The sequence below is a fragment of the Oryctolagus cuniculus genome, chromosome 21, assembly GCF_051225735.1.
Source record: "Oryctolagus cuniculus isolate XC-2025 breed Fujian yellow rabbit chromosome 21, ASM5122573v1, whole genome shotgun sequence".
Lineage (NCBI taxonomy): Eukaryota > Metazoa > Chordata > Mammalia > Lagomorpha > Leporidae > Oryctolagus > Oryctolagus cuniculus.
In genome coordinates, this window is record NC_142887.1 from 29,066,877 (window position 1) to 29,091,217 (window position 24,341).

Genomic DNA, 24,341 nt, shown 5'->3' on the forward strand with positions numbered 1-24,341 from the left:
CGTTAGCTGCATTTACTCCTTGGTTATTGCTTCTGGAAAATGCTTCAGGTATTGTCACCTTTGCATCATCTTTTTTTTTTTTTTTTTTTTTGCTTGTTGAAAGGACATTTCGTCATTGAAACACTTTTTAAAGTGCATTTTGATTTGAAAAGCATAGAGGCCGAGACAGACAAGGATAAACCAAGAGAGATCTTCCATCTACCAGTTCACTCTCCAAATGCCTACAGATCCCCAGACTCGGCCAGACCAAAGCCAGGAGCCCAGAATTCATTCCAGGTCTCCCATGTGGGTGGCAGGGTCCCAAATACCTGAGCCATCACCTGCTGCCACACAGTGCACATTAGCAGGAAGCTGGATCAGAAGCTGAGTAACCGGGACTTCAGCCGGGCCCTCTGATAAAGGATGCTGGTGTCCCACACAGTGAGCTAACTGCGGTGCCAAACACCCACCCACGTCATCATTTTGGCTCTCGAGACCGTCTTGACAGTTTCTGTAGGAGCTTCTCTGGAGGATGTCCTAAATCAGGAATGTGAGGCAGACACAGAATCTGGTCTTGTCGAGCCTTTAAACAAGTGGAGCCACCGAGTTCTTTAGCTTTCGGTGCCACAGCCAGCTGAGCTGTATCCACAGGGGTCACGGCCAGGCCTTGGTACACTGAGCCTCGGTGAGCTCACGGCTTAAGCTGGGAGGGAGGAATAACAGGAGCAGACAGAGAGGAGGAGAGGTACAAGTGGAGAAATTCAAGAGCCGAGCTCTTGCAACCCCAAGTCCAGAAGTTCCTCTTTCGCCTGTTTTAGTTTAGCAGCACGCCTGGGTTCCATCCAGTGTCCCAACAGAGGCCCATAAAAACTGCTGACTCAGAGCTTCTTTATCCTTATCAGTGACAAAAGCCATTCGGGGCTTCTACCTGCAAAGCCCAGAACTAAGCTGACTGCTTCAGATAAGGAGAACCATGGGGCAGGGAAGAGGGAGGGGCAGGTCAGAGTTTATGGAAGCCCCGTGTGTGGCAGTGCCCCCCCCGCCCCAGGCAGAGCAGAGCAGAGCCCTGTGGGCCTTTTTACTTCTGGCCATCACTGTGGTCAGGAACTTGATTGTCTGAGAGAGGCTCCCACCCAGTGATTCACTCCCCAAATCCTTGCAACGGCCAGGCCAGGGCTGGGCCGACACCAGGAGCCAGAAACTCAGCCCAGGTGTCCCAGGTGGGTGGCAGGAGCCTGATTACTTGAGCCGTCACTGTTGCCTCGCTGGGTCTGCATTGGCAGGAAGTTGGAGTCAGGGACTGGAGCTTGGACCCAGACTTTCCAGCCTGGCATGTGGGCATCCTACCTGGTGTCTTAACCATTAGGCCGAATGTCTGCTCAGAGGTTTCGTTTCTTGAGAAAAGATTGTAGAACTGTAAGCTTTCCGGGTTGAAACCAGAAAAGCAAGACTTCCTCTTCACTGTGGTCTAGACTGTGTCCCATTGTCCCTTTGTGGGTCACTGAAACCAGAAGGCCTGGGGGTCCGTCTGGCTCAGCTTCTGACCCTGTGTCCTTGGCCAAGGCATCGCCCCTCCTTGAGTCACCACTTCCGCTTCTGTAAATGACAGGGAAGACCTAATCAGTCAAATCAGGCTGACCGTTTGTTTGTTTTACAATAATAGACTTTATCTTTTAGAGCAATTTTAGGTTCACAGCAGAAATGAGCTGAAAGTTCCATATATCTCCTGTTGTCTGTCTTTCTCTCTCTCTCACACAAACACACACTCACACACCCAGCCTCCCCCCACTATCAGCACCCTCCACCAGAGTGGTGCATTTGTTACAATCTGTGGACTGGTGCTGACTCATCATTATTACTCAGGTTACCATGGTTTACTTTAGGGTTCCTTAAGTACAACCCGTGGGTTTGCATGGGTGTATATGACACATAGCCGCCATCACAGCACCATACAGGGTAGCTCCACCTGTTTTTGTAGGTAAAGTCTGATTGGAACATCCCTGAGCCCATCCATGTACACGCCATCCATGGCTGCTTTTGCTCTGTAACGGCATAGCTGAGTAGTTGCAATGGAAACCACTCGGCCCTCAAAACCCAACGTATTTATTATCTAGCCCTTTACAGAAAAAGCTTGCTAACTCCGGGACAAGATGATTCCCAGGAAATTTCTAGAATCTATGATTTTCCATTGGGCGATTCTGCAGTTTCACATCTGGGTGCTTAGCTGTTTCTACTCTTCCTCATCATCCCACGCCTCCTGTTCCCTCTCTTTCCCACGGCCCATCCTGCATGCCCTCAGCCGCCACGGTCCCAGAGCAGAGGACCGTCACCCTGGACGTCGACGTGAACAACCGCACGGACCGGCTGGAGTGGTGCAGCTGCTACTACCATGGCAACTTCTCCCTGAACGCAGCCTTCGAGATCAAGCTGCACTGGATGGCAGTGACTGCGGCAGTGCTCTTCGAGATGGTGAGAGCCCGGGTGCACGTGGCCGCGCCCTGCGGCCAACCCCGCGGAGGGGCGTGGAGGGTGCTTGGTAGAGATTCACGTCACTGGGACTTTTTAGTCCAGGCTCCTGTTGCCTTGTACTTCGACTATAAGAAAAATGTAAACGTTGCTAAAAGTTTAAACAGAAACAGTAGATCCAGGTTTGTCAACCTTGACACTACTGACATCTGGGGCTGCGTGGTTGTCTACTGGATTAGGGGGAGGGGCAGGACTGTGCATTATAGGACACTGGGCAGCATCCCCAGCCTTCACCTACAAAATGCCGATAGCACACCCCCAACTGTGATAACCAGAAATGTCTCTAAAGGCAGCTATTTGGTCTAGTGGTTAAGATGCCCACATCCCATACCTGAGTGCCAAGGCTCCATACCCCAGCTTCTTGCCAGTGTGCACCCTGGGTGGCAGCAGGTGATGGCTCAAGTGGTTGAGTTCCCAGCTCCTGCTTCAGCCCACCCCAGCTCTGGCCATTGCAGGCATTTGAGGAGTGAATCAGTGGATAGGTGCTCTGTCTGTCTGTCTGTCCCTGTCTCTTTCCTTCCCACCCGCCCTGCCCCATCTCTGTGCCTCTCAAATTGAAAAAAAAAAAAAAAAAAGATAGTCTCCATGTTGTCACCTGTCCCAGGGTGGAGGGATTACTCCTGGCGGAGGATCACAGGTCAAGAACGGAAACACACCTGTCTCCCACCCCTGTGTCCTAGGGCTTCCACGTGAAAGCAGCCACCACTACACTTTGCTGAGTGTGCTCCCAGAGAGATTTTGTGCGTTCACACAGGCATGCAGCGTGGGATGTGTCCTATACACATTGTGTTTCTCCCATTAGAAACCAGCACAGCAGTGGTGGGCAAACTTCTCTGTCCGCAGCCCGCAGTCTCGGGTTTGACCCATAAAGATGTGCTGTCCTGGGGGAGGGAGTTGTCCAGGTCTCTGTCCGCTGCAGCCTGCCTCCACGTGGCACCAGGAAAAGGTGGTCATCTAGGGAACATCGTAAAGGCCTAAATCTCACAGGACTCCCAACTCCTCGTCCTACCCCAGCAGAGCGAGCCTGGGGTGACCGCTCCCTCGCTCCAGTAAAACAAACCCTCGGACCCCGTGGGCTTGAGCTTCTTGCTTGCAGGCTCTGACTGACAACCCAACCTCAAGACGACAGGACCACAGCCTCTAAAGCCACACACCCGTGGTTAGGGTTGGGCGCAGAAAAGGGTGTTGGTTTCCTCAGAGGAGCCGAGCACCACTCTTGAAAAAGCCCACTCTTCCGATCTATTCACGTATGGCCCACTGAGCACCATGCGTCTCTGCATAATTACTTTGCCAAGTTTTTAGAACTGTCCCAGATAAGTGAATTATTATCGTAAGGCAGTGTCCACATTTGTTATATATTAGGTTATATATTTTTTAGGATAAATATCGCATAAGACAAAAGGTCAAACTATTTTGATCAGGCAGGGATCTTGGTTTATGTAGCTGGTGTGAGTGTTCTGAGGAGGAAAGCTAAGTGTGGTCCCCTTCAATTTTTTATATGATTGTGTTTACCTGTTTTTTTTTTTTTTTTTTAATCTGTATTTGACATACAGAGTTACCTTCCATATGCTGGCTCACTCCTCACTCAAATGCCCACAACAGCTGGGCTGCACCAGGTCAAAACCAGGAGCCGGGAGCTCCATCTGAGTCTCCCAGGTGGGTGGCAGGGACCTGAGTACTTGAGCCATCGTCTGCTGCCTTCCAGGCGCATTAGCAGGAAGCTGGACCAGAAGCAGAGCAGCCAGGACTTGAACTGGTGCTGCACTTGGATATGGGATGCGAGTGCCCCACGCAGCAGCTTAACCCACAGTGCCACACCTCTCAACCGTGGGTTTTTTAAAAAGATTTTATTTATTTGAAAGAGTTAGAGAGGTAGAGCCAGAGAGAGATCTTCCATCCTCTGGTTCACTCCCCAAATGGCTACAATGGCTGAAGCTGGGCCAATCCAAAGCCAGGAGCCAGGAGTTTCTTCCAGGTCTCCCACATGGGTTTAGGGGCCCAAGGACTTGGGCTATCCTTTGCTACTTTCCCAGGTACATTAGCAGACAGCAGGATCAGAAGTGGAGTAGCCAGGACTCAAACTGGCACCCACATGGGATGCTGGCGCCATAGGCTGGGGTTTTAACCTACTGCGCCACAGCACCAGCCCCCTTAACCATATTCTTAAAAAACAGTATTTGCAGAAATTTCATTTTATACCAGAGCCACATCCATTAGCACTTTTTTCCCCTCAATATGCTTCAGTTTTATGGCTTAAAAAAAATCTCAAGAACTAGAAAATTGCCACTGTTCCCTAAGAATATGGGCAGGTGGGCTTTGGAGGTTGGCCAGACAGTGGCTGTCATCCTGTCAGGTCAGGACTTACTGCTTTTGGCCAGAGACTACCACAGTCACCTCCCACCCAACACCAAGTCCTCTCCGCTGGCCTGGGTGCACCGTTTTCCCATTCGGGACTTTGCTCTCACTGAATTCTTGACAAAGGGCAAAGTTAGAAAGACTGGACCTACATCCTGCGACCTTCCTCTACCGTCTCGTGGAACAGGAAGGGTGGCAGCTCTCTCCAGTCTATTCTTCCTTAAGAAGACCTGAAGTCACAGCGCGCGGGCCACGAAGATGAGCTGTATGCTTAACTCACAGCTTTTTGCGTATCCGTCAGGAGGTTAAACTGTGCTATTTCCTGTGCAGGGCCGGTTTGGAGCCAGGGATCATGAATAAATGAACACGCCGATCAATACGCCCGCGCCATTCAGGCGGGCTTGCTGCTAGGGAAGTCTTGTGTGTCGTCTCAAAGAATCTGGAGGCAATGCCGTTCATTTCTGTGCTTGCTTCCCACCAGGTCCAGGGCTGGCACCGGAAGGCCACCTCCTGTGGCTTTTTGTTGGTCCCGGTGTTGGAGGGTCCTTTTGCGCTGCCCAGTTACCTGTACGGTGACCCGCTGCGAGCCCAGCTCTTCATCCCGCTCAACATCAGCTGTCTGCTCAAGGAGGGCAGCGAGCACCTGTTTGACAGTAAGAGACCCCCCCCGAGCGTCTGTCTCGGCCAGGCCAGTCACACACCATCCCCCGCCCCCAAGGGCACCTTTCCGGGGGCCTCCCTGGGGAGGAGACCTTTTAACAAGGGTCTTGACCCTGGTTCTGTACCGAGTGGGCAAATCGCTTGATGTCTCTGAGCCTCAAATCCCTTATTCCTAAAGTGAGCCTGGCTAGAGCTGCCTCGCCCTCCCAGGAAGACTGCCATGAGGGGTGGGGCAGAGCGGTGGGCGGCAGAGGGCTTGTCATGCCGGCTGCATCTGGAGCTTACTCACTGCTCCTCCTCCACACGCTCCAGCCTGCCTGGCTCGGGCTGCAGGGATTTGAACCCCATGGGAGGGAGGCCCGCATATGCCGTCCCCTGCAGGGAAAAAAAAAAAAAAAACAGGCCACAGAGTGGGGAGATGGGGAGATGGAAAGCAAAACAAAACAGGAAACAGTGCCTGTTGTGCAAAGCTGTGGCATGTCGGGCCCTGGAACAGTGCACACGGCTCCAATCCCACATCTCAGGCAAGACAGAGCAGAGTGGGAAGACCCTGACCAGTCCCTCCGCAACAGGGTCATTCATGGGAAAGGGAGAGCACACAGGTTCGCCCCACCTGCCACTCAACCCCAGTCTGCCAGGTTCGAGATGTCAAAGGACAGCTCTGCCTGCCGCAGCGCATAGCCTTCTGTCCCCAAGCGTTCCTTGCGGACGAAGGTATAAATAGCTCCTAAAAAGCTTGTAATGAGTTCACAGATGATACTTCTTTAAAAAGAAAAGCCAGAGCTGGCGCCGGTAACGTCAGGAGCCATGTGGCATCTCGGCCACGGAGAATATCAATGTGACAGAATCAACTTTGGACGTAAAGGAGCCGCCGTGCTCCCCATGCCCTTGTAAGCCTGTGGCGTGGTCAGCAGCAGCAGACAGCCACGTCGGGGGAGGGCCCTGGGCCACGCTGCCTGCTCCTGTACTCTCCATGGGCACAGGCTGCCCTCGTGCAAACAGCTCTTCTAGCAGAGGCCCACCTGGGCATGCCTTATTTACAACTTGGAGGACACTTCAACGAGGTCCGAAGTGAGGGTTGGGTTCCAGGCGAGCCCCACAGAGTCCCCTCCCCACTGGAGGCCACAGGCCCCACGATACGCTCGCTCGCTCGCCTGCCTGCTTGCTTGCTTCCGGAGCGCTCTTTATGGACACGCGTCCTCATGGAGCCTCCCAGTGCGGCTGGGAGAGGGCCACATCTGCAGCCCTGAAACACCGCTCAGTGGTGCTCCCGGGAGACGCGTCCCGAACCCAGCAGCTTCCTGGCACTGTTGCTTTCCACAAATATTGAGGACAGAGGGATCTTCCCCCACACCATCCAGAGACCCTTCGGGGTCTTTGCAGCCCTGCAGCAAACGCACGGGATTGTTCTCAGGGCTGGCATCAGAGGCCATTTTGTGTGTGTGTGTGAGTTGATGGCTTTCTTTGCCAGTTATAAGCGAGTCTTCCAGACCAGCAGCCTCTGCCAGTTGCCATGGTTACAGCGGAAGAAAGGCATCCTGGTTTGAAGGAACGAGGGCTTGAATCTGAAAATCGATTTTCTTGCTTCTGGGCCTCTTCTCTCCCTGTTATCTCTGCTTCCCTGTAAAAGGGAGTTCAAAATCTTAAACATCTGACAAGAATGTGCCATGCATGTGTGTCTTTCCCTGTGAGAGCCCAAGCTCTTTTTATTTTTCTCTCTGTAGTAGCCCGGAATCCTCAAATATCCCTCCCAGCCAGAGCACTCAGCTGTGGAAAGAGCAGCAGAGCCATGGAGGGCCTGGGGGTGGCCACGGCTCTGGGCCTGGAATGGCCATGGCTCTAGACCTGGGATGGCCATGGCTCTGGGCCTGGGATGGCCACGGCTCTGGGCTGGGATGGCCACGGCTCTGGGCCTGGGGGTGGCCATGGCTCTGGGCCTGGGATGGCCACAGCTCTGGGCTGAAGATGACCACAGCTCTGGGCCTGGGGGTGGTCACAGCTCTGGGCCTGGGGATGGCCACGGCTCTGGGCCGAGGATGGCCACGGCTCTGGGCCTGGGATGGCCATGGCTGTAGGCCTGGGGGTGGCCACGGCTCTGGGCCTGGGGATGGCCACAGCTCTGGGCCTGGGATGGCCACGGCTCTGGGCCTGGGATGGCCATGGCTGTAGGCCTGGGGGTGGCCACGGCTCTGGGCCTGGGGATGGCCACAGCTCTGGGCCTGGGGATGGCCACGGCTCTGGGCCTGGGGATGGCCACAGCTCTGTGCTTGGGGATGGCCATGGCTGTAGGCCTGGGGGTGGCCACAGCTCTGGGCCTGAGGATGGCCACGGCTCTGGGCCTGGGATGGCCATGGCTGTAGGCCTGGGGGTGGCCACGGCTCTGGGCCTGGGGATGGCCATGGCTCTGGGCCTGGGGGTGATCACGGCTCTGGGCCTGGGGGTGATCACGGCTCTGGGCCTGGGGGTGGCCACAGCTCTGTGCTTGGGGATGGCCACGGCTGTAGGCCTGGGGGTGGCCACGGCTCTGGGCCTGGGGATGGCCACAGCTCTGGGCCTGGGGGTGGCCACAGCTCTGGGCCTGGGATGGCCACGGCTCTGGGAACCCCGGCCCCAGAACAGCAGCCCCTTGCTCCACGGCCTGTTGCTATGAGACAGCCCGCTCAGCCCTCTCACCTCCGTGCGCAGCTCCTGGTCTTCACGGCGATGGGGAGGGAGCGCGTCCACTCCCCTCAAGCCATCACTTGTCACAGATTCACTTCTGTATTTATTTGTTCCACTTGCCCCACCCCCAGAAGCAGAGCTGGTGACATCGCCTTGTCCTCGCAGGGAAGCTGCAGGCGGGTAGCAGAATACATCGGGATTTGTTGCCCTGACTCCTCGGAAGCAGCCAGCATGCGTCTCACGTTACTCTTGTTTGTTCTGGAATATCACGCCCCCGCCAGCTCTCGACTCACTAGGCTGAGTCTCGTGTCGAGCGCCGGCAGCCCACACTGGCCGCCAAGGACTCAGCCCGTTTCCAGCCTTGCTTTGGCCATAGTAGGAGCGCGGGAAAAGCAGAGCCTAGGCTCCAGGAGCAAGGGTTGCCGGAGAGCAAAGGGTGGCGAAGGCCAGAGCCGGGGAGAGTCTCGGCCCTGGTGCCCACAGCTCGGCGTCTCTCCTTTTCTCCTTTCAGGCTTTGAACCCGAAACGTACTGGGATCGAATGCACCTCTTCCAGGAAGCCATTGCACACAGGTTGGTGCCGGGGCAAAGAGGGAGCAGTGGGAAGAAAGCAGCAGCAGGCACCCCAGTGAAACCCGTGTGGTCCCCGGGGAAGGGCTCTCTTCTCCCGGCTGCTGCTGGTCCCCGACAGGGGGTCTCTGCCTGGGTTCCCATAGCTGTCGCTTTGCAGGGCTCGTAACCACCTCCTTCCGGGTGAGGGGAGAGTGTAGAGCTCTCGCCTTAGCCTCGCCCCCTGCGCCAAGCCATCCAGATGACGGGAAATGAGAAATAATAGAACGTGTTAGGACACTCTTGACGTGCGCTGAAAAGACAGTTAATGGCTAAAAAAAAAACACCCATGCACCAGTAGATACTTCTCAGCACCTAATATGCGTGCCAGGGAAAGCCTCTCCTAGGCTCAGCTGTCTCACCCTAGACCAGTCCAACTACACACAGCGTCCCCAGACATTGCTGAGTCTGTATCCGGTTGCTGGTTCACGTCACCCATGGTGATGTGTAGTCCACTCAGCATCTTCTCTGTCCTCTCCCTGTTCATGCAGCTTCAGCCAAGGCCATCCGGATCCCACGCCCCATACGCGTACACTCCCATGAGCGCATGGCCACAGGATGGAGGCCAGGCTCTTCAGCCCCACCCCCCAAGCTGCCCCCGGCCTGCCTCGTTAGACCCTGCCCTGGGGTCCATCCTTTCATCCACGGGCCTAGCTCAGGTGCCCGGGAAAGACTGCAGTGAACACAAGGGCAGCTGCCGCCCTCCTTCCAGCAGGAGAGGGGCACACTTGGGGCAGAAGGGAGGGAGCGCCATGGTCGGCAGGAAGGCAGACGGGCCCGGTCCACTCTGCTTGCTCCGGGCCCCAGTGGGCCTCACTGGCTGTCACTCGGGATGTGACTGGTGTCTGTCAGACCTGCCTTTTCTCTGCTCAGCATCCTCCTGGTCCCCCTTCAGGCCGGTTCCTGCTCATAGCTTCTGTGAACACTTGCCCATTCCTCTCCAGCCTGCTTCCCCAGCCTCTGATTTCCAGCACAGCCTTCTGGCCAGTCCCCGGATGACACTCACCAGACCTCCTGTCTGTCCCCTTCACCCGAGCCCGCCCACCTCGTAACCACAGCACCGCCCATCTTCTGCACCTGTCAGATTCTTCCTCCGCCCTGAATTCCTCGTGCCCTTTCTCCAGACACACACTGGTGCGGGGGCCCCTGGGAGGCACCGCCTAGCAGAGTGCCTCGCCCACAGCACTTGTTTAACTTGTAGCGTCTGTGTGGAGAGGAATTCTTAAGCAGGAATGTGGCTGTGTAAGGACACATAGGCCCGTCTCAGCACTAGAAAAGCACCCATCTTCCTGGGCCCCTCCTGCCGTGGCCACCAGCCCCTGGGCAGTGACGGTGACCACACCCCCTTTCTAGGATCAGAGCTGCCCCTCCCCCCCACTGGGATCCTGACTCACCTTCTCCTTGAGTGGGCTGGGAGGTGGCCAGAGACCATGTATTTAAATTGCCGTGGGGTAAGGGGGAGGTCTTTCGTGGTGACCTAAGGAAGAAATAAGGTGAGTGCGCTCTGTCAGGCTGGCCCAGGCTGAGTGCACTGAGAGGCCGGATTGGAAAGCAGCTGGACGCAATGGCACAGTGCAGACCATTCCACACTGGGAGGAGGCAGGAGAGAGGAAGCTCCCAGCGCGTGTCAGCCTAGCCACCTCAATTGCATATCTGGCTTCACGATTCTTCACTAAGTAATGAGGCAACACCAGTGCAGAGCCGGCAGCTTAGATGGAGGCTCTGACACAGCCCCTCCTCCGGGGAACCCAGGACATGGGCCTATATCCCTACCCTTCTTACAAAAAAAACCCTCCACCCTGGAGGGCAGAGCCAGCTCCGTTACTGCGTCCTTTGCAGGTAGGGCTGGAACAGGTGCGCTTTATGGAATAGAAGTCATCGGAGAGGAACAGGGCAGAACAAGTCATAGATGAGAGATGGCTCCTGCTGCCCATTTCCGGGGCAGGCCGCCCCAGATCTGTGTCCCTCGCTTTCAAGAGAAAGAGTCCAATTAAGGCGCTTCACCCCGTTTCCTGTCCGAGGCCTCAATGGAGCCTTCTACGTGCTTAGCCTGAGAACACAGGGGCTGCCCTCTGAAGTCGGCCTCAGCCTGCTGGTTGAGCCACAGACTCAGTGCCTGGCTCCAGCTTCCTTCTAATGCAAGACCCCAAGAGGCAATGGTGATGGCCCCAGTGACCGGGTCCCTGCCCACATGTGGGAGACCCAGCTGGAGGTCCTGGGTCCAGTCGTGGGGGCGGGGCGAAGATGCCGCAAGTGGGAGCCTGCGGAGTGGAGGGGAAGGCTTAATCAGTGTGCCTTCCTGTCCTCGCTCAGGTTTGGCTTCGTACAAGATAAATACTCTGCCTCCGCCTTTAACTTCCCAGCTGAGAACAAGCCTCAGTACATCCACGTCACAGGTGAGGAGCCCGGGTGGGTGGCTGTGGCCGCAGCGCGCGCCCTGAGGTCCGGTCCCGGTGCCGACGCCGACTCCGGGCGCGCTCCCGTTCCCCTGCAGGAACCGTCTTTCTGCAGCTGCCCTACTCCAAGCGCAAGTTCTCGGGCCAGCAGCGGCGCCGCCGGAACTCCACGAGCTCCACCAACCAGAACATGTTCTGCGAGGAGCGCGTGGGCTACAACTGGGCTTACAACACCATGCTGACCAAGACGTGGCGCTCAAGCGCCACGGGCGACGAGAAGTTCGCCGACCGGCTGCTCAAGGACTTCACGGACTTCTGTGGCAACCGCGACAACCGGCTGCTCGCGTTCTGGGCCAGCTGCCTGGAGAAAATGCACGCGAGCGCCCCGTGAGGCCGGACGGTGCCCCGGGGCACGGGGTGAGCCCCCCCCCAACCCCCCCCACCCCACCCCGTGCCCCGGGGCCCAGGGTTCCCATGAGGCTGTGGGTGACTGGGCCAGCCGCTGACACTGCTACCGCCCCAAGCCCACCAGCAAGTGCCCAGAGCAGGTGGTGGGGGGCGGGGATGGCACAGATTGCCCGGAGGAGGGCCCGGGGTCAGGCAGCCCCCCAGATGGCCTCCGAGCAGGGCAGCTCGTGTTCACGTCCTTTCTCCACCATCCATGGGGTATTCGGGGCAGCACCTGCTGCTGCCCACCCAGGAATGTGCACAGGGTGTAAGATAGCTTTGTGAAGTAATGTACCATAGACCCACACCAGCTGTAAATACCTGTACATACCAGAAGAGAATAAAGCTCCTCGCTCAGCCACGCCGTCCCGACCTGGGGCTGGGCACTGGTGCCACGTGGCCAGGGCCACGGCAGCCAGCACGGACGCGGGAGGGCTTCAGAAGTCACTGGCCGGGAGCCGACCGAGAGGCCTTTGGACAGGAGGGAGGAGAGTCGGGTCAGGACCAGCGTGCAGTGACGGCCGGCTTGGGCCCTTGGACATGGCTCTCGCTCAGTGGGTGAGCAGGCTCTGAGATGCAGACATCTGCGATCCTGGGGGGGGGGGGGGGACAAAGAAAAGCTTCCGTTGACCCTCCCTTAGGTTTAGGTTCCCCTGCTGAGTAGGATTAGGCTTAGCGGGTGCCTCGGGCCCAGTGCCCTGCCCTAGCCTGCTCGGAGGGGTCGCGGAGCTACAGGCCAAGGGGACAAGCCTGACAGTAACTGCCACTCTTCCGCCCCTCAGCTGCGGGCAATTCACGCCCTGCTGATGGCCCTCGTCCCCGGCTCCCTAGAGCCCCCACTGTGGCCCAGGCCCTGTGCTGCTCCCCGGAGGCCAGCTTGCCTCACCCCTAGGAGAACCCTCCTGACTCACCTCTGCTTTCGCCTCACGTCAGTCAGAGTCTTACAAAGAAAAAAGGACTCCAACACTCACCACTCACTCAGAGCTCTTTAATAACTTGAATTCCGCAATCTTGGGTGCAGCCCACGTGGTCCTGTACAATCTGGTCTCCCTGGCTATGCTGTTCCTTTCTTGGCTTTTTAAATGAAATTTTAGTAATTTATTTATTTGAGAGAGCGAGCGAGCTCCCATCCACTAGTTTGCTCCCTTATTGCCCTGCAACAGAACCGGGAGCTCAATCCAAGTCTCCCACGTGGGTGCCGGGGACCCAGCTCCTTGAGCCATCACCACGCAGTAGCCATGCAGCAGAGCTGGGACTCAGAGCCAGGCGCTGCAGTGTGAGATGCGGGCATCCCAATTGGCATCTTTATTTTTTTAAGATTTATTTGTATTTATCTGAAAGGCAGAGTGACAGAGAGGGAGAGACAGAGAGACAGAGAGAGATCTTCCATCTACTGGTTCACTCCCCAAATGACTATAATGGCCAGCTCTGGGCCAGGCCAAAGGCAGAAGTCGGGAACTCTAACTAGGTCCCCCACGTGGGTGGCAGGGGCCCCAGGATTTGGCCTGTCTTCCCAGGCGCCTCAGCGGGGAGCTGGATTGGACTTGAATGTACGTGTATAGAACATACATAGGTTGTGCTCACGTATGGGATGCTGACATTGTAAGTTGTGGTTTAGCTGCTGCACTGCAATACCACCCCCTCCCCAGTTGGCATCTTGAACGCCAGGCCAAGCGCCTGCTCACCCCATGCTGTCTCTGGCTGGCGCGCAGTCCACAGGACACAGCCAGCTCCTCTGCCTACCTGGAACGCGCCTCCTCTCCAGGCTCACCTGGCCTCACTCACCCCTGCTCCTCCTCCTCCAGCCCTTAACTCTGACATCATTCCTCCAAGGAAACAGAGTTGGGGACCCGGTTGCACCTGCCCACAGTACATTGAGCTTTTCCGCCATGGCGCTCACGCATTTGCACTGTGGCATGGCGGAAGCTGGTCTGTCTTGTTCACCTTTTTGTTCCTAATTGTGCAGCGTAGCAGTAGATGTTGGAGAAATGGCTGCTGACCAGATGCAGAGAAAGAGCGAATTTGCCTGGACTGCAGGCTGGGCGCTGGGTGCTGCATCCCAGCCTCCCCACTAGCTGCGCTCCTGCGTTACTGGGCAGGACTTCTTGATGACTGGAACTGAACTCCTGAAAGGCAGCTATTAATGCTGTGTGTCGAAACGTTAGAGAACAGATTTGTTAACACAAGGCTGCTTCAAAAGATTGAGGGGAAAATGGAATTTAAAGATAATCTGGTACCAAAAAAAATAGTTGGAAACTATATATAAGAGGGACCTTCTAAAAGGTCATGGGAGATACTGTGAAAAAAAAAATGCATGGATTTCAGAGGGTTTTTTTAACACCAAAATAAAGTTATCTTTTAATTGCATTTCCCACAAACTTCTTGCAGTAGCCTCCGCTATGTGAGAAAGCGCAATGGGTGGTTCCTGGCCTGGATGGGGCAGGCCTTGGAGGAAAGCCCGCCTCCCCCCCACCCCAGGATGGACCATGTCCCCTCTACAAGTGTCAGCTCCTCTGTAAAAGGGGAATCCACCTCCCAGGGTGGCCGGGGGATCGAAAGCCAGATGTGCAGGAAGCCGACGTGTGCTCCCACGAGGCTGCCGTCACGTCCCAGCCTCCTGAGGGATGGCACCAGAAGCCGCGGCCACTGGCTGTTCAGGTGGCCCCCTCCCCTGTGGCCCTCAGTCTCCTGTGGGTGAGGACAGCTGCTACCCTGGCTCTCGGTCACTCGTCCAGAGATGACCCAGGAAAGCCCTGGTGGAGGGGCAGCTGATGAGGTAAGGATACTGGGTCGCTCATCTGTCAGAGTGAAACACACCTGTCCCTCTACAGTCCTACCGTCTCTGACAGGCACTGCCTTCCACGCTGTCGTGGAAGCCAGAATCAAACTCAAAGCCTTCCTCTACCACCCTCATCCAGCCCTCGCACCTACCCAACCTGGCCCTCAGACCTGTCCACCTCTCCTCCTCCTGCTGCCCAGGTGGAGAGCTAGCCCTCAGGGAATGTGTAGGTTAATTTGAGCTGAGTTGGATTATGTCCCCCAAAGCTCATGTGTTGGAGAGACCTAATCCCCAAGTCCGTATGGGAGGTGGGGGCCTTTGGGAGAGAAATTAGGATTAGATGAAGTGGGGCCCCTTGTTGGCATTTGGTGGCTCTGTAAGAAGAGGGAGAGACCTGAGCTTGCACACTGGCTCTGTCCTGCCATGTGGCGGCCTCTGCCGTGTTTGCAGGCAGCAAGGAGTTCCTCCTCTGAGGCTACCTGGACCCTCCCAGCCTCCACAACCACGAGCCCAATAAACTCCCACCCTTTATGAATTAGCCAGTCTTGGGTATTTTGTTATAGCGACGGCACACTGACTGAGACGCACACAGAGGATCAGAAGCCCGTCCGCAGATGTACCGAGAAGGTTGACCACAAAGCTCAGAGCCAGGAGGAGCTGGGCTTCACTGCCAGCCCTGCCGTGTTCTAACCGTGGGGGTTGTTCTTTCTCCCGAGCCCAGGGCCTCGCCTTTCTCCCCAGGCACCATACACACACGTGGGCACACACACACTCCCTGTGAGCATTGCTCTTCTGTCACCAGGGTGAGAATTCCTTCAGTCTCTGTCCCTTCTGCCACCACCCTCAGTCAATGAGAGTCACAGAGGTCAGAGGAGCAGGTGCACAAGGCACGGCCCAGCACTGTAAGGACCTAGTCCAGCCGACTCCCTAAGTTGAGCCTTGGGAAGAACTTACTCCCGCTGAGAGGTGAAGCCAAGGCTCAGACATGCACAAGATGTCCATTGGATCACCCAGGGGTACGTAGAGATGAGGGTGCTCCCATAGCAGCCTCCGCGTGGAGGGGTTCTGGTCCAACCCCTTCATTTTCCCCCAGTTGAGGAAACAGGTGAGGAGTGGGCGCTGTGGCACAGTGGGTTAAGCCGCTCCTTGGGACACCCGTGTCCCTGATCAGAGTTCTGGTTTGACTCCTGGCTACCCTGCTTCCAGTCCAGCTTCCCGCTAATGTGCCTGGGAGACAGCAGGTGATGGCTCAAGCACTTGGGTTCCTGCCACCCCATGGGAGACCTGGGTGGAGTTTCAGGCTCCAGGTTTCGGTCTGGCCCAGCCCTAACAGTTGCAGGCAGTGGGGGAATGAACCAGTGGATGGAAGATTTCTCTCTCTCCCTCTCTCTGTGTGTGTGTGTGTGTGTGTGTGTGTCTGTCTGTCACTCTTTCAAATAAACCTCTTAAAAGCGCTTTTTTTTTATTTTACTTGAAAGGCAGGGGGCTGGAGTGGGTGGGAAAGAGAGAGAAAGAAAGATCTTCCATCCGCTGGTTTACTCCCCAAATGGCCTCAACGCCAGATCTGAGCCAGACCGAAGCCAGGAGCCAGGAGCGTCTTCTGGGTCTCCCACGTGGGTGCAGAGGCCCAAGCGCTTGGTCCATCTGCTGGTGCTTTCCCAAGCGCATCAGCAGGGAGCTGTCTCAGAAGTGGAGCAGGCCGGCGCCACGGCTCAACAGGCTAATCCTTCGCCTAGCGGCGCCGGCACACCGGGTTCTAGTCCTGGTCGGGGCGCCGGATTCTGTCCCGGTTGCCCCTCTTCCAGGCCAGCTCTCTGCTGTGGCCCGGGAGTGCAGTGGAGGATAGCCCAGGTGCTTGGGCCCTGCACCCCATGGGAGACCAGGAGAAGCACCAGGCTCCTGCCTTCGGATCAGCGTGGTGCGCCGGCCGCATCGCGCCAGCCGCGGCGGCCATTGGAGGGTGAACCAACGGCAAAGGAAGACCTTTCTCCTCTCTGTCTCTCTCTCTCACTGTCCACTCTGCCTGTTGAAAGAAAGAGAAAGAGAGAAAGAAGTGGAGCAGCCGGGACTTGAATCAGTGTTCATATGGGATGCTGACTTTGCAAGCCGTGGCTTAACCTGCTGTGCCACAACTCTGGCCTAAATAAATCTTAAAAAAAAAAAAAAAAAAAGGATCAGGCCCAGAGTGACCTGTCCAAGATGAGCAGCCAGTAGCGTGGTGGTTAAGAGGGCCGGCTCAGGGGCAGGTGCTTGGATCCAGTTTCCAACAGGGCCACCTGCCAGCCATGGGACCCTGAGGGAGGTACCGGACCTCTCAGAGCCTGTGTCTGCTCAGCTGCAAAACAAGTGGACAGACTACCACCTCCAGGGGTCCCGAGGACCACAGGGAAGAAGCTGGGTGAAGTTAAGAGAGTAACCCCCTCCCTCTGTCCGGAGATGGCAGCCGCGGTGAGGATGAGGACGATGGCCACAGACTCTGAACCCCGAGAGTTTAGAGAAGGGGACCAGAGGCCGCAGGGCGGCAAAGGGGAAGTAGCCTGAGCCTTGCAGGGTGGACAGGAGGCAGAGCCCAGCGGCCCCGTGTGCAGCCTGTGAGGCTGCTGTGGTCATCTCGGCTGCTGAGGGGTGGGGGGCTCAGGAACCTGTGCTGGGGAAAATGTCCGCTGGCAGAGGCACCACGTTGCGCGGTGTGGGGATTGTGGGGGAATGGGGAGCAGACGGGCCTCCCACCTACAGCGCCCTGCCTCCTGCGAGGCTGTGGCTGTGCACAGGGTGCACGCAGCCCGCATCCCAGCTGGGGCAGTCCCAGCCGGCTTCCCGAGCATACGCATAGAAACTGGATACAGGGAACCTCCAGGGGACGCGCCAGGAAGAGACACGAGACAGAGTAACACATCCTCTTACCAGAGGAACTAGCAATGAGCCCGCAAGCTCTTCCAAGCCAGAGAAATCGCTGTCTGGCCGCCCCACCCCCACGCCCACCCCCAACAGTGGTCCTCAGATGTACCCCCCGGGTGAGAACCCGCTTCCAACACAGACTCCAGATCCTATGTCCCACGGCTTCTGATTCGGCAGGCCTGAGACTCTGCCCTGTAATCAGACCTTCAGGGGGCCCGTGCGAGAAACCCCTCCCCCAGACTCTGTCTGCAAGCTCCTTCACGCAGCACAATGGAAGGCTAGGCGGTCGACGCAGGATGTCCAATAGCAGGGCGGAAAGGCAGTTGACTGATGGTGATGGGAGCCAATGGAGAGCTAAGGACTGCCGAGGGCCCAGAACTTGGCCAAAGCCTGGGTGGGCGGGACCAGGACCGGCCAACGTCATCCCGCGGTTTCCACGGGGGGGGGGGGGGGGGTTGGTGCCAGGACCCCTACTATGGGTACCCAAGTCCAAGAATACGGAAGCCCCTGACATAAAATGACACGGTATTTGCGTAGAACCCAGGCACACCCTACCATGTACTTTAAATCACTTCTAGATTATAATACCCAATGCAGTGTAAAATGTTATGTAAAAACTTCTACTGTATTGTTAAGGGAATGACAAGGGGAAAAAATGTTTGTTCATGTTCGGTATAGATGCACTTTTTTTCTTTTTTAAATTTTCAAACTGCAGTCAGTTGCACCTGCCAGGGTGGAGGGCCAGCTGTGCTGGTGTGGGTCAGCACGGCTGCACACCTGGATCCCATTCCCAGGAAGAGATCCATCAGAATAGCTACAATGCTCACTTGAGGCCCAAGCTGTGGCGCAGTGCGGTTGCTTGCGATGCCAGCATCCCGTATCAGAGTGCTGGTGTGGGTCACAGGTGCTCTGTTTCCTGCTAACGCACCTGAGAAAGCAGCAGATAGCGCTCCAAGTGCTTGGGCCCCTGCCACCCACGTGGGAGACCTGGATGGAGTGCCCGGCTCCTGGCTTCGGCCTGGACCAGCCTCTGGCTTTTTCAGGCATTATGGGAGTGAACCAGCAGATGGAAGATCTCTCTCCCTCTTTCTCTCTTTTTCTCTCTTTGACTTCCAAGTAAACAAGTCTCTTTTAAAAATGCAACCTCCAGATTAAAAAGGGAGGCATACAAGGGACCTTCCAAAACTACATGGAAGTGAAAAATTATGAGAAAACTATCTGTGGATTTCAAAGGATTTTGCAGCCCTTTTCATCACCTAATCTTATCAACAGGCCAGACAGCAGGTGGTGGAGCCGGGGCCATGTGGCTAATCAGCAGCTGGGCTGGAGATCAGGTGTGGAACCGCCACCCCCCCAGCCCCGGCCCTGCCCACTCCACCTGCTGGGTCAGTGAAGTGTCACCGCAGCTCCGTCCTGGGACCCCGGCCAGGGCCCCTGTGATCCATCCAGCTGACGGTGTGGCAGGTGTGGTGCAGCCCCACAGGGTCCTCACCTACAGGGAGCAGGCGGCGCCTTTGAGCCTTTGCCTGTTCTCAGGGCTCCTATCTGGAAGACTCTGGAAGGTTCTTCCCTCCTGGCCCGTAGCTGCTGGCTGCAGCCTCAGGTACTCTTGGGCAGTGCCACACACTTGCCCTAAGCCTGGCTCGGCATGCTCGGGGTTTGTGGCATTTCTTGGTAGCAGAGCAGGTGCCAAGGTCTCGGTCCCTGCCAGCTTCCAGATTTGACCTCCATGTGCTTCTCTGGCTAAGGATCTGTTTCCTCGGTGAATCAGGGCTGAGTCCTTCCAGGAAGAACAGCTCCTCCCCCACGAGGGCTGGGGACCCCGGGAGTCGCAGTGCAAACCCCTTGCACTCTGAGCCCTGGAATTTTCATCTGAACCCTTTCTGGCAATGAGTCTGGGAGGAACCCTGGGGGGACCACAAGATTCCAGATCTTTCCTCTTCTTCAAAAAACGTTTAAAGAAACAAAACTAGATGTTCATTTTGTTTGAAAGGAAGAGGGAGACAGAGAGGAAGCTCCCATCTGCTTGTTCACTCCCCAAACGCCTGCAACAGCCAAGGTCAATGTCAAGAGCCTGGAAGCTCCATTTGGGTCTCCCATGTGGGCGGCAGGGACCCAAGGAGGTGAGCTGTCACAGCCGCCTCCCCAGGGTGTGCACTGGTAGGAAGTTGGAATTGGAAGCAGAGCCAGGAATCAAACCAACACACTCTGGTGTGGGATGTGGGCGTCTTATTGCCATGCCAAAAACTCCGCCCCCAAGAGTCCCTTTTCCAGGTCAGATGTCCTGGGTACAGACAAGCTTGCGAGGGTAAGCAGGGGCACTGCCAGAGGCAAGCCCTCAGTACCCTGGAAACACCCTCCCTGACCCCACCCCACCCCGCCCCCGCGCTCCCCTGGGTACTGCATGGGAGGAGGGCCTAGAGCCGGCCAGGAGACATTTGCCAACGTCTGGAGACACTTGGAGCTGTCACAGCGCAGAGGGAGCTACTGGCATCTGGTGGGTACTCCTAAACAGCTTACAATGCATGGGGCAGCTCCTACTACAAATGTCAATGGTGGCACTGTGGCATAGTGGGTAAAGCCGCCGCCTGCAGTACTGGCACCCCATATGGGTGCTGGTTCGAATCCCGCTGCTCCACTTCTGATCCAGCTCTCTGCTATGGCCTGGGAAAGCAGTGGAAGATGGCCCAAGTCCCTTGCTCCCTGCACCCGTGTGGGAGACCCGGAAGAAACTCCTGGCTCCTGGCTTCGGATTGGCGCAGCTCCAGCATTGCGGCCATCTGGGGAGTGAACCAGTGGATAGATGACCTCTCTCTCTCTCTCTCTCTCTCTCTCTCTCTCTCTCTCTCTGCCTCTGCTTCTCTGTAACTCTGCCTTTCAAATAAATAAATCTTTAAAAAAAAAAAAAAAACAGTGGCCGAGTGACATACTGTGGACTCGAATCTGACCAGGTAAGAAATCCACATGGGGACCCCCCCACACCCCATGACTTTGCAGGAAGAGGCACCTGCCATTGCCTCTGCATATGGAGACCTGGATGATTCCTCCCTCCCCCTCTCCCTTGTATTTTTCACTTTGAGAAGCAGAGAGACAGAGAGTTTCCACCCATTGGTCCATTCCCCAAATACCAGCAATGGCCCCCGGGGGGCCAAAGCTGGCAGCTGGGAACCCAATCCAGGTCTCCCGAGTGGGTGGAAGGCAGAACCCGATTCCTTGAGCCATCACCACTGCCTCCCAGGTCTGCATTAGCAGGAAGCTGGCATCAGGAGCCAGAGCTGGGTACGGAACCCAGGCGCTCCCGTGGTGGACATGGGCGCCTTCACAGCTGGGCCGTGCACCTGCCTCCCGAATCGCAATCCCATCCCTGGCCGCCTGCAGTAACTACTCTTCCTAGATTCTGAGGCCAGAGTGGTTAAGAGCCCTGCTTAGAGACACACAGCGAGTTCCAGACAGAACCAGGATGAGGACCCCCGTCGTTCTTGGTGCTCAACACTGTGGCTGGCTCTTGCCTGTCTCTTCCTCGCCCTGTAGCCTCTCTGATCATCTAGAAGCCACCCACTGCCAGTGCCCAGGCTACCTAACATGCTCATTTAGAGCTGGCTGAAGTCATTCATTCATTCATTCAACTTGGATGCAAAGCTGAACCAATGTAGGCCCAGCCTTCTCTGGTGGAGGGAAAAACAGGTGTGCAAAAGCCTCTGGGAGAGGTCTGGAACAGCACCACAAGCATCCAGCAGGGGCCCGGTTCTGCTTCGGGGGAGTCAGGGAACACGGTGGGGGAAGGGACATTGGGGCTGGGGTCTGACGGCTTCTCCCGCCAGGTGAGCAGGATGGGCTCAGGAGAGTGGGGCTGGAGGGGCCTTGGCACCACAAGCAGAGAAGACGAGAGAGAGAGAGAGAGAGAGAGATCTCAGCACCTGCCTCTCCCAGCCTGCACTTTCCAACAACCGATTTCCCAGACAAATGGCCCATTGTCGGGGAGCCCTGAGCCAGCCTTTACCTTGGGGTCACGCCAGCTGCAGGGGGTAGGGTGGGGTGGGGGGAGCCTGCTCGCCTGTCGCGCTTTGCTCTTCCTGGCCCGGGGATCTGGGTAGAACAATGGGCTCCACACACACCCAAGCTCGACACCTGGACACCTCGGGCAGGACAGCCAGGGCCCGGACCCTCTTTCTCCTCTAGGAGCCGAGGTCTGGCTGCTGCTCTTTCTCACCAGTGGCCCTGCGGAACCACCCCTCCCCCACCCCGCCTGGGTCTCCATCTGGTCCGCATTGCGTAACTGGGAGGTGAGAGGCAGAAGGCAGAGCGGAGCGGGAGGACTTGGGAGATAAGGGTTGTGAAAACATTCGGAGAAGGAGTCACCAGTGGTTCCTGTCTGACGTTGGTGCCAACCCCCTGTGTGGCCCCGAGCAGGTCCGTTCACCTCACTCGAACTCCGGCTTTCCCCAGCAGCCTCGTTCCAGGGGTCCTGGTGAGGACCCCGGGTGACCAGCCTCCCAACAGTGCCTGGTGGCCTACACAGGGTGCTCTGACCTTCCTTCCTTTGAAAGAGCTACAGAGAAAAAGAGAAAGAGAGCTCTTCCATCCACTGGTTCACTCCCTAGATGGCCACAATGGCCAGCACTGGGCCAGGCTGAAGCCAGGAGCCAGGAGCTTCTTCCAGGCCCAAGCGCCTGGGCCATCTTCTGCTGCTTTTCCCAAGCCATGAGCAGGGAGCTGGATCAGAAGTGGAGCAGCCGGGACTTGAACTGGCACCGCTATGGGATACTGGCGCTACAGGCTGCTGCTTTACCCATTACACCACAGCACTGGCTCTGCTCTGTACCTTTAAAGCAGAGATGTAACTGCTCCCCCTGATGGAGGCCAGAGTTGAGAGAGAGAGAGAGAGAGAAAGAGAGAGAGAGGTCTTCCATCTGCTGGTTCACTCCCCAGATGGCTACAACAGCCAGAACTGGGACAGACTAAAGCCAGGGGCCAGGAACTCCATCTGGGTCTCCCACATGGGTGCAGGAACTCAAGTGCTTCAACCATCACCTGCTGCTTCCCAGACTCATTAGCAGGAAGCTGATTGGCAGCTGAGTAGCTGGGACTCCAACCAGCCCTCCCACGCAACACGCGGGCACCCCGAGTGGTGGCCTCACCCATGGTACCACAATGCCCTTCACCCCGGAGAGTTCACTTTCAAGTGTGCCCAGGAAGGAGGTGCGCCAAGAACCTGGTACAGCACCAGCTAATCCGAAGCTTGGGAAAGGTGAGGAAGAAGCAGAGAGCAGAGATCAGCCAGAGCTGACCTGCATGTGGAACCCCAGAGAAGTGGGTACCCCTTGTTTGAGCAGGGCAAGTGATGGGACCCCCACTTCTCAAGGGGAGAAACTGAGTCTCAGGGAAGTGAGGTATTGAGCACACGTGGCAGAGGAGCCAGAGCCCAGCTGCCTTCTCCAACTCCAAGCTTCTCTCCTCAGAGAGGATGAGATGGGGGCAGGGGGAGAAGCAAGGTGTGTGTGGGAGAGGGACAGCATTGTGGTGTAGCAGGTGAAGCCACCATCTGCGACATCAGCATTGAAATCTGGCTGCTCCACTTCCAATCCAGCTCCCTGCTAATGCGCTTGGGGAAGCAGCAGAAGACGGGGCAAGTGCTTGGGTCCCTGAACCCACATGGGAGACCTGGAAGAAGCTCCTGGCTCCTGGCTTCAGCTTGGCCCAGCCCTGGCCATTGCAGCCATCTGGGGAGTGAACCAGTGGATGGAAAGTCTCTCTATGTCTCTCTGTCTCTCTCTCTGCAACACTAACTTTCAAAATAAATAAATAAATTTTAAAACAAGACAAAATGGATGGAGCAGCCCTGCCAAGCTGGGAAGTTGGGAGGGCAGGGCTGGGGGCTGGCGTCCCCTGCACAGCCATGAGAATCGCATGCTGGTTCCGGCTGTCCTGGCTGTTGGTGCCACCAGCACAGGCGTGCTCCCCGGATGGTCCCACTCACGGGATGTGTCTGACCTCACAGCAGAAGCGAAACGGGGCTGGGGCGGGCAGTTCCCCTTGCCAGAGAAGAGGTGATCTGTATACCCCACCCCACCATTGTCACCGTGGCTCCCTCCCACAGGAAGCGGAAGATGCCAGCTAATGCTGGGAGCCAGACAGGGTGGGTGTGCGGGCGGGAGGACAGCAGAGAAGCTCCTGGTTTGGGGACCTGTCCCATTCCCGGAGCTGGGCATCTGTCTCCCAGTGCACCACGGGTGTCTGTTTGGGCAGAGTCTCAGTGAAGAGTGGATACTGTTTCCATCAGTGGTCAGGATGTAGACTCCGTGGGACACAGCCCCTTATGCAAGCCACTGTCTAGGCTGGTTTGTGGTTTATGAGCTTCTGCATGGCTCACACACTCAGTCACCATTCTCCCATGAACAAATGTATACAGTCGTCCCCTGATATCCACAGGGGATTGCTTCCAGGAGCCCCACGGTCGGCCCTGAGACTCCCAGAACCCTTCTCCCCCCCACCCCCACCAGGATTCCAAAGGCTGGAAAGACCCTTATCTAGGTAGAATGATGTGGGATGGGGCCGGCGCTGTGGCGTAGTAGACTGTCTCTGCCTGAAGTGCATCCCGTATGGGTACTAGTTCGAGTCCCGGCTGCTCCACTTCTGATCCAGCTCCCTGCTAATGCGCCTGGGAAAGCAGCAGAGGATCACCCAAGTAATTGGGCCCCTGCACCCATGTGGGAGACCTGGAGGAAGCTCCTGGCTTTGGATTGGCTCAGTTCTGGCCGTTGTGGCCATCTGGGGAGTGAACCAGAGGATGGAAGACCTCTCGCTGTCTCTCCCTCTCTCTGTCTGTAACTGTGCCTCTCAAATAAGTAAATCTTTAAAAAAAAAAAATGCTTCACGGGTTAAAGGCCTAGATCACAAATCATGGTTATTCCTGGTTGTTGTCCCCAGCCTCTTCCTCCAGGGTGACATTTTCCTGTCCTGTGACTTGAAAGTTATTTCTTTAAGTGATCAGGGGTCACTCCCTTACCCGCCAGCTCTACCACCCACTTGCTG

At 56.7% G+C, this 24,341-nt stretch overlaps 1 protein-coding gene across 13 annotated transcripts in view; it reads left to right on the forward strand.

Annotated features, from left to right (window-relative positions):
• Positions 1-14,010, forward strand: part of DEPDC5 (DEP domain containing 5, GATOR1 subcomplex subunit) — a 151,952-nt gene extending 137,942 nt beyond the window's left edge. For 9 of the 13 annotated variants that reach the window (XM_051826703.3, XM_089323426.1, XM_089323425.1 and 6 more), the window contains 5 exons: positions 2,279-2,448; positions 5,342-5,513; positions 8,693-8,753; positions 11,103-11,185; positions 11,301-11,989. In XM_051826703.3, coding sequence (XP_051682663.3) covers positions 2,279-2,448; positions 5,342-5,513; positions 8,693-8,753; positions 11,103-11,185; positions 11,301-11,917 — 1,103 coding nt within the window. In that variant the 3' untranslated portion in view covers positions 11,918-11,989. Of the gene's footprint in view, positions 1-2,278; positions 2,449-5,341; positions 5,514-8,692; positions 8,754-11,102; positions 11,186-11,283 lie in introns of all 13 variants that reach the window. The other 4 variants (XM_051826696.3, XM_051826701.3, XM_051826700.3 and 1 more) reach the window with 1 other exon arrangement.
• Positions 14,011-24,341: the final 10,331 nt, after the last annotated feature.